This window comes from Nicotiana attenuata, unplaced genomic scaffold, assembly GCF_001879085.1.
Source record: "Nicotiana attenuata strain UT unplaced genomic scaffold, NIATTr2, whole genome shotgun sequence".
In the NCBI taxonomy this organism is placed as follows: domain Eukaryota; kingdom Viridiplantae; phylum Streptophyta; class Magnoliopsida; order Solanales; family Solanaceae; genus Nicotiana; species Nicotiana attenuata.
The window spans coordinates 1-9,591 of NW_017680515.1; the positions used below are offsets into that span (position 1 = coordinate 1).

At 43.5% G+C, this 9,591-nt stretch overlaps 2 protein-coding genes across 2 annotated transcripts; both read left to right on the forward strand.

Annotated features, from left to right (window-relative positions):
• Positions 1-6,508: 6,508 nt before the first annotated feature.
• On the forward strand, positions 6,509-7,972 carry LOC109221860. Its single transcript, XM_019386293.1, has one exon. It carries the CDS (start codon positions 6,509-6,511, stop codon positions 7,970-7,972), a length of 1,464 nt encoding a protein of 487 aa, XP_019241838.1.
• A 44-nt stretch (positions 7,973-8,016) lies between these two features.
• Positions 8,017-9,024, forward strand: LOC109221861. Its single transcript, XM_019386294.1, has one exon. It carries the CDS (start codon positions 8,017-8,019, stop codon positions 9,022-9,024), a length of 1,008 nt encoding a protein of 335 aa, XP_019241839.1.
• The last annotated feature ends 567 nt before the right edge of the window (positions 9,025-9,591 follow it).

A 9,591-nucleotide genomic window follows, 5' to 3' on the forward strand; every position in this document is an offset into this window, starting at 1 on the left:
ATGTAGATCTCGGCTAACCTCTCCGATGAATAAGTGGCTGCAACTGGAATAAAATGTGCTGACTTGGTCAGCCTATCAACAATGACCCAAATAGCATCAAACTTCTTCCGAGTCATCGGGAGTCCAGTAACGAAATCTATGGTAATCCTCTCCCACTTCCACTCGGGGAGCTCAATCCTCTTAAACAAACCACCAGGCCTCTGATGCTCATACTTAACCTGCTGATAGTTCAAACATCGAGCCACATATGCAACAATATCCTTCTTCATCCTGCGCCACCAATAAAGCTGCCGCGAGTCCTGATACATCTTCCCGGCGCCCGGGTGAATAGAATACCGAGAACTATGGGCCTCCGCTAAGATCAACTCTCGAATCCTATCGACATTGGGCACACAAACTCGCCCCTACAATCTCAAAACACCATCATCATCTAAGGTCACCTTCGTGGCACCTCCACGCTGCACTGTGTCTCTCAGGACACATAAATGGGGATCATCAAACTGCCGATCACGGATACTCTCCAATAATGAAGAACGATCGACCGTACAAGCTAACACTCTGCTAGGCTCCAAAAATGTCCAACCTCACAAATCGATTGGCCAGGGACTGAATATCCAAAGCAAGCGGTCTCTGGCTGACCGGAACATAAGCAAGACTACCCATGCTGGCGGACTTCCTACTCAATGCATCGGCCACCACATTGGCTCTCCCCGGGTGGTACAAAATAGTAACATCATAATCATTCAGTAGCTCCAACCACCTCCTCTGCCTCAAGTTCAACTCCTTCTGCTTGAACAAGTACTGCAGACTCTTGTGATCAGTGTACACCTCACACGTCACACCATATAGGTAATGCCTCCAAATCTTCAAAGCATGAACGATGGCTGCCAACTCTAGATCATGAACCGGATAATTCTTCTCGTGGATCTTCAACTTCCTCGAAGCATAAGCAATGACTTTGCCATCCTGCATCAATACTGCACCAAGTCCAATACGGGAAGCATCACAATAAACTGTATAAGGCCCTGAGCCTGCGGGCAAAACCAATATCGGTGTCGTAGTCACAGCTGTCTTGAGCTTCTGAAAGGTCGCCTCACACTCATCTGACCATCTGAACTGGGCACCCTTCTTGGTCAATCTGGTCATCGGGGCTGCGATAGATGAAAACCCCTCCACGAACCGTCTGTAGTAGCCTGCCAACCCCAAGAAACTCTGAATCTCTGTAGCTAATGCTGGTCGAGGCCAGTTCTTGACTGCCTCAATCTTCTTCGGGTCCACCTGAATACCCTCTGCTGATACAACATGACCCAGAAATGCAACCGAACTCAACCAGAACTCGCACTTCGAGAACTTAGCATACAACTGACTATCCTTCAGAGTCTGAAGAACCACTCTAAGGTGCTGCTCGTGCTCCTCCTGGCTGCGGGAGTACACCAAAATATCATCAATAAAGACTATCACGAACATGTCCAAATATGGCCTGAACACTCGGTTCATCAACTCCATGAATGCTGCTGGGGCATTGGTCAACCCAAACGACATGACCAGGAACTCATAATGCCCGTACCGAGTGCGGAATGCTGTCTTAGGGACATCGGATGCCCTAATCCTCAAGACCCTCAAACACTACCACACAGGAACGATGAACTCGGTCGACCACTATAGAATCCCCCATCGGTATAGATACATAAACAGGAATACCCAAAGCATCACTAGGCATAACCAGGTAGGGTGCAAAATAGGACGACACATATGAATACGTAGACCCAGGGTCAAATAGCACTGAAGCATCCCTATTAAAGACCAGAATAGTACCTGTAATAACTGCATCTGAAGACTCAGCCTCTGGTCTGGCTGGGAGAGCATAACACCGGGGCTGGGCCCCACCTCCCTGAACCATATCTCTGGGACGATCGGCTACTGGCTGGCCCCTACCTCTGCCGGTCCGAGCTCCACCTCTACGGTCTCTACCTCCACCTCTGTGATCTCTACCCCCACCTCTAGTTGGCTGGGCGGCCTGTGGATCACCTGATGCCTAAATCATAGGACGAGGACCTTGCTGCTGAGAGCTGTCAGAAGCTCGAAGGCAATACCTGGCAATATGTCTCGTGTCTCCACACGTGTAACAAGCCCTCGACTGCTGAGAATAACGGAGTGGTGGTGTGCTGATAGGTGTTGATAGTGAACTGAAAAGATGTTGGTCAGAAGACTGCGGCTGAGAGCCACGACCACCTGAAGTACCATGTGAGACCTGTAGGGCTGACTGAAAGGGCCTCGGAGGATGGCCTCTACCATAGGAATCCCCACCTCCAGATGAGGTACCACTGAATCTACCTGCATGACGGGGTCTCTTGTCTGACCCATGACCACCTCCCCGTGCAAGAGCCATCTCAACTCTACGGGCCGCATTGGCCGCCTCCTGAAAAGAAATCTCACTCCCAGCTCCCATAGCCATCTGGAGACGGATCGGCTGAATCAGTCCATCAATAAACCTCCGCACCCTCTCTCTCTCTCTCGGTGGGGAGTATAATAACAGCATAGCGTGCTAGATCAATGAATCGAGTCTCATACTGTGTGACTGTCATAGAGCCCTGCTGGAGGCGCTTGAACTGCCTGCGAAGAGCCTCTCGCTGAGTAACAGGGAGAATCTTCTCCAAAAACAACTCTGCAAACTGGTCCCAAGTCAATGATGGCGACCCTGCTGGTCTGGATAAACGATAGTCCCACCACCAAGTCTTGGCGGATCCTGCCAATCGAAAGGTGGCAAAGTCGACCCCATTGGTCTCCACAATACCCATAGTCCGAAGGATCTCATGGCAGCTGAATAAGAAATCCTGTGAATCCTCTGAAGAAGTGCCGCTGAAGGTGGTGGTGAAAAGCTTGGAGAACCTATCAAGCCTCCACAAAGCATCTGAGGACATAGCCGCTCCATTGCCGGCCTGAGTCACAATACCTGGCTGAACTGCCACAGCTGGCTAAACCACTGGAACCTGAGCCTGGGGAGCTACCTACTCCGGAGTATGTGTAGCAGGAGTCTAACTCCTCCTCCACCCTGAGAAGTGGCTGGTGCTACTGGAAGCAAACCCGCTCTAGTGACGCTCTCCACAAAGCCTACCAATCTGACCAGAGCGTCCTGAAGAACTGGGGTGGCTATGAACCCCTCTGGGACCTGAGCTGGGCCCACCGGAGCTGTTGGGGCTGGAACCTCCTCATCATAATCAGCATGAGGCTCCACCTCTGGGACTGCTGCTCGGGGCTGAGCTCTACCCCTGCCTCGGCCTCTGCCCTCGTAGGAGCTGCTGCTGGGGGCTCGGGATGCTGCGGGTAGAAGAGGAAGCACGTGTTCTCGCCATCTGCGAAAGAACAGAGTAGAAAGACAATCAGTATTTGAGAAACAGAATCGCACGACAAGAAAGAACAAAGTGGAATTTTCCTAACTCCGTAGCCTCTGGGGATAAATACAGACGTCTCCGTACCGATCCCTCAGACTCTACCAAGTTTGTCCGTGAGTAGCGAGACCTATGTAACCTAGAGCTCTGATACCAACTTTTCACGACCCGGATTTCCCACCATCGGGAGTCGTGATGGCGCCTACTGTCGGAGCTAGGCAAGCCAAACATTTAGACAATTTCGGGTAGCAACACAACAATAATAAAATAACGAGTTTTTAAATAAATGCGGAAGTCTTTTAGAACATGAATAACTGTAAACCCAAAACGCGGAAGTTCCATATTTCTCTACCCAAGACTGGAGTCGCTATCTCACGAACCACTAAAGAGTACTATAAACAAGTCTGAATAGAAAATACATAATGTCTGTCTCGGTACAATGAAAACAAACAGAAAATATGGAAAGGGACTTCGGCCTGCGAACGCCAGCTAGGCTACCTCGTGAGTCCCTGGACTGAAGTCAGCTCCCGCTCAGTATACTACTGCTGTGGTCCAAAAGCTGCTCCGGTGCTGTGATCTGTGCAAAAAGCACAGAAGTGTAGCATCAGCACAATCGACCCCATGAGCTGGTAAGTGCCTGGCCTAACCCCGGCGAAGTAGTGACGAGGCTAGACAGGACCTACCAAAACAACCTGTGCAGTATATTCATACAAAGGCAACGAAAATAACAACAGAAAACATCAAATAAAACTAGGAAGGGACATGCTCTGGGGAATACAGTGAAAACAAATCAACGGATACAACAACGAAACTACCTCAATCTGTGACTCATATAAGTGGTCGGCGTGCCACACGATCCCATAGTACATATTTATAAGTGGTCGGCGCGCCACACGATCCCATTTCATAATTCATAAGTGGACGGCGTGCCACACGATCCCATAGTACATATTTATAAGTGGTCGGCGCGCCACACGATCCCATTTCATAAGTGGACGGCGTGCCACACGATCCCATAGTACATATTTATAAGTGGTCGGCGTGCCACACNGGCGGCGTGCCACACGATCCCATAGTACATATTTATAAGTGGTCGGCGTGCCACACGATCCCATTTCATAATTCATAATACATATAATCTTTCTAGAGGAGGCCCCATTAGGGGAATTCAACAACATAACGATTTAACCCGGCAAGGGTACAACTAACAGCCCAAATATCCCGGCAAGGGAGAATACATATAACGCTTAAATCCCGACAAGGGAGCATCAACAATAATAGACTACGCATCCCGACAAGGGAATAACACAACACTTCCTCTTTTAATCGCTTCTTTCTCAATTATCAATTTCCAGTTCGAGCCAACGCTCCAATAATATACCAATCACATTTCTTCCTCCACCATTCACATTATATGAAACTTATCAATTAAGCAAGGAAGGTGTATCACAAAAATTTGAATCAACACAATTAGGACTCACGGTCATGATAGACTCCGGTGAATAGATAACTGTCACCATGCCTATACACCGTACTACACATTTAGCAGATAGCAAATAACATCCTAGTCCTATTCCCTCAAGCCAAAGTTAGAACAAACACTTACCTCAAATGCTCCAAAAATCCACTCAAGCCTTTAGTATAGCTTTACCCCTCGAATTCACCACAAAACTGCTCGAATCTAGTCACAAATTACTTGAATGCATCAACAAATGCTAATTGAATCAACTTGAATGCGTGAAAATGAATTTCCCAAAGTTTTACTCAAAAATACCCAAAATGCCCCGGGGCCCACGTGGTCAAAACCCGAGGTTCGGACCAAAACCCGGTTACCCATTCCCCCATGAGTTCATATCTATGATTTGTTTTGAAATCAGACCTCAAATTGAAGTCCAAATCCCCAATTTTAAGAAAACCTAGTTCTACCCAAAATCCCCATTTTCACCTATGAAAATCCTTGATTTTAAGATAAAAACATGTTTAATGATGTTAGAGATTGAAGAAATTAAGTAAAAGTTGACTTACAATTGATTTGGAAGAAGGTTTGTGCTTGAAAAATCGCCTATGGAGTTAGTGTTTTGAAAGAATGAAGAAAATGGGTTTAAAATTCGTCTAAGTATGAAATAACTGAGCCTCAGGTATGGGAATTGCGAAACTGGGTTCGCAATTGCGAACCCCGACCCTGCTATGTTGGGAATTGCGAAGAATAGTTCGCATTTGCGAACAACGAGCCTCCGAGCAGACTTCGCATTTGCGAAGAAAGGCGTCGCAATTGCGACTGGGCGGCCCTCGCATATGCGAACAAATTGTCGCATTTGCGACCCAAGCAAAGATTTCCCCTTTTCGCATTTGCGATGGAGGATTCGCAATTGCGAGTCTCGCATTTGCGAGAAATCTTTCGCAAATGCGAAAATACCAGACCTTACCTGCAATTTTTTTTCCAAAGTTCAAAATGCAACCCGGGCCTATTCAAATCTCACCCGAGCCCTCGGGGCTCCAAACCAAACATGCTAACAACCTCAAAAACATCCTACAGACTTACTCGTGCGATCAAATCGCCAAAATAACATCAACATCAATGAATCAAGCCTCAAAATCATCATTTTCATTTCAAACTTCATAAACTTCCAACTTTAGATATTTAGGTCCGAAACACATCAAATGACGTCTGATTTCGACCAAACTTTACAGAAAGCGCTTAACACATATTTAAGACTTGTACCGGGCGTCGGAACCAAAATACGAGCCCGATGCCATAGTCTTTTAATCAATTTTCATTTCCATTTTTCCTTAAAAATTCCAGAACAACAATTTCACCGAAAAAATTCTTTTCCTTGGGTTCTAGACCTCGGATTTCGACTCCGGGCACATGCCCGAGTCCCATATTTTTCTACGGACCCTCCTGGACCGTCAAATCACGGGTCCGGATTCGGGTCCGTTTACCAAAAATGTTGACCGAAGTCAACTTTAATCATATTAATATCAAAATTCATCATTTTTCACACGGAATTCATATTTAAGCCTTCCGGCTACACGCCCGAACTGGGCACGCAAATCGAGGCAAGTAAAAGTGAGGTTTTTAAGGCCTCGGAAGCGTGGAAAAAGAGAGAAATCCGGTGATGACCCTTTGGGTCGTCACAGTCAGGAAACCTCCAGTAGCAGCCAATAACTTTGAAATTAGGACAAGCCTGATTCAAACAATTCAACAATCTTGCATTTTCACAGGTGATCTAAGTGAAGATCCACATAGTCATTTAATTTACTTTTTAGAATTAGTTGAAACTGCAAAGTATAATGGAGTACCTCCTGAAGCAATTAAGTTAAGGCTATTTCCTTTTTCTTTAAAAGGAGAGGCCAAAACTTGGTTACGAAGTTTGCCGCAAGGGTCTATTACCACATGGGACCAAATGACTCAGAAATTTTTAAATAAATATTTTTCCCCTGCTAAAACAACAAAATTAAGACAGGATATATCTAACTTCTTGCAGATTGACACTGAGTCAGTTTATCAAGCTTGGGAAAGATTGAAAGCAATGTTAAGAAAATGTCCACACCATGACATTCCTGAACATATGCAGTTGTACATTTTTTATCATGGTTTGAAACCATCTTCTAGAAATGTAATAGATGCAGCTGCAGGAGGTTCCATAATGGGAAAAACCACAGAAGAAGCATTGCAATTGCTTAATGAAATTTCTGAAAATGCCATACAGTGGCCATCTGAGCGTGTAATCATTAAGAAAGCTGCTACAGTAAATCAGGTGGATGCTTTAAATATACTAACACAACAGATTGTTTCTTTGGCACAAAAATTTGAATCTTTTCAAGTAAATACACAACAACCAAGCCAGTCTGAGGCTTGTGACTTGTGTAGAGGAAACCATCTAAACCACGAATGTCAAGCAACCAATCAAAATGATGAAGAGGTCAATGTCATCGGATACAAGCAGTATCCTTTTGGAAGTCCATTAGCACAAAAACATCCAGGATTTCAATGGAGCAATGCAAATGGTGCTGAAAACTCTCAAAACTACCAAAAACAACAGGTACAGAGTCCACACGGATATCAAAATCAAAATCGTGGACAACAAAATTTCAGGCCTTATCAGCAAGCAACTTCATATCAGCAAAGGCCTCAACAAGGCCATCCAAGTCTTGATGACCTTTTGTACAAGTACATTAAGGTTACTGATGAAAAAATGGAAAGCCAAAATTCAGCTCTAAAAAATCTTGAAATTCAGTTAAGCCAATTGGCAACTCTTGTGTCTGAAAAGATTCAAGGTCCTTTACCGAGCAATACAGAGAAAAATCCAAAAGAATACCTTAAGGCCATTGCCTTACGGTCAGGTATGACTCTTGATGAACCCTATGCAAACAAACAAGAAAAGAATCAATCAGAACAACATGTAGACAAGGGCGAAAATGTTGAGACACCCTCTCAACCATCAGAAGAGAAAGAAGCCAAGAAAAAAGAAGAAAAAAATACTAAAAATCTGACTTCTTTCCCTGTTACAATTCCTTTCCCACAAAAGATGAAAAGAGAAAAGCTTGATTATCAATTTGCAAAGTTTTTGGAGATTTAAAACAAATTCACATTAACATTCCTCTTACTGATGCTTTATTGCAAATGCCTTCATATGCCAAATTTCTAAAAGAAATTTTATCAAGCAAAAGGAAATTGGAAGAAGTTTCTGTGGTAATGCTTACTGAAAAATGCAGTGCTATACTTCAAAATAAGCTACCACAAAAACTTGGTGACCCAGGTAGTTTTACCATTCCATGTACTCTGGGAGGAGTATACATTGAAAAAGCACTTTGTGATTCTGGAGCTTCAATAAATTTGATGCCATTTTCTATTTTTAAAAAATTAGATCTTGGTGAAATAAAAGACACAGGTGTTTCACTTCAATTTGCTGATCAAAGTACTAAGAGACCAAAGGGAATAATTGAAAATATGCTTGTAAGAGTAGATAAATTTGTTTTTCCTGTAGATTTCATAGTACTTGAAATGAAGGAGTGTTCTGATGAACCAATTATTTTGGGTAGACCATTTCTTGCAACTGGCAGGGCAATCATAGATATCCATCAAGGACAACTAATTTTAAGAGTTGATGAAGAAAGAGTTATTTTTGATATGCAAAAGATACTAAGATTCTCAGAAGATGACACATCATCTTCATGCTTTTCAATTGACATGACTAATAATCTTGTAGATGAATTCAAAGATGATCAATTAATTTCTGACTCAATGGAAAGATGTTTGGTCAAATCTGGCACCACACAGGATGAAGATCCGACTATCAAAAATGATGCAAAATTATTGGAAAAAGATTATGAGGAAGGGGACATGCAATTAGAAGAAGTTCAACTAAAAATTGAACTCAAAACTGTCCCTTCTCATTTGAAATATGTCTATCTTGAGCATGAGTTATTTCCAGTAATTATTTCATCTTCTCTAACTACAGAACAGGAAGAACGATTGATTGAATTATTAAAAGCACACAAAGGAGCCTTGGGATGGACTGTAGAAGATATCAAAGGGATTAATCCAGCAATTTGTACGCACAGAATCCTCATGGAGGATAGCTACAAACCAATAGTCCAACCCCAAAGAAGATTAAACCCAGCAATGTAGGAAGTGGTAAAAAAGGAGATTGTAAAGCTTTTGGCGGCAGGTATTATTTACCCTATTTCAGACAGCCCTTGGGTAAGTCCTGTTCAGGTAGTACCAAAAAAAGGGAGGTATGACAGTGATAAAAAATAAAAATAATGAACTAATACCTACCAGGACCGTCAAAGGATGGAGAGTCTGTATAGATTATAGACGTCTTAATGATACCACTAGAAAAGATCACTTTCCTTTGCCATTTATTGATCAAATGTTAGAAAGAATTGCAGGATATGGGTTTTATTGTTTTCTTGATGGCTATTCAGGGTATAACCAAATACCAATCGCACCAGAAGATCAAGATAAGACAACTTTCACATGTCCTCATGGAACATATGCATATAGGAGAATGCCATTTGGTTTGTGCAACGCCCCTGCTACATTTCAGCGTTGCATGTCAGCAATTTTTTCTGACATGACTGAAAATTTTCTCGAAATTTTCATGGATGATTTTACACTCTTCGGCAAGGGTTTTGAGGATTGTCTTCACCACTTAACCTTAGTTCTTAAGAGATGTGAAGATACAAACTTAAT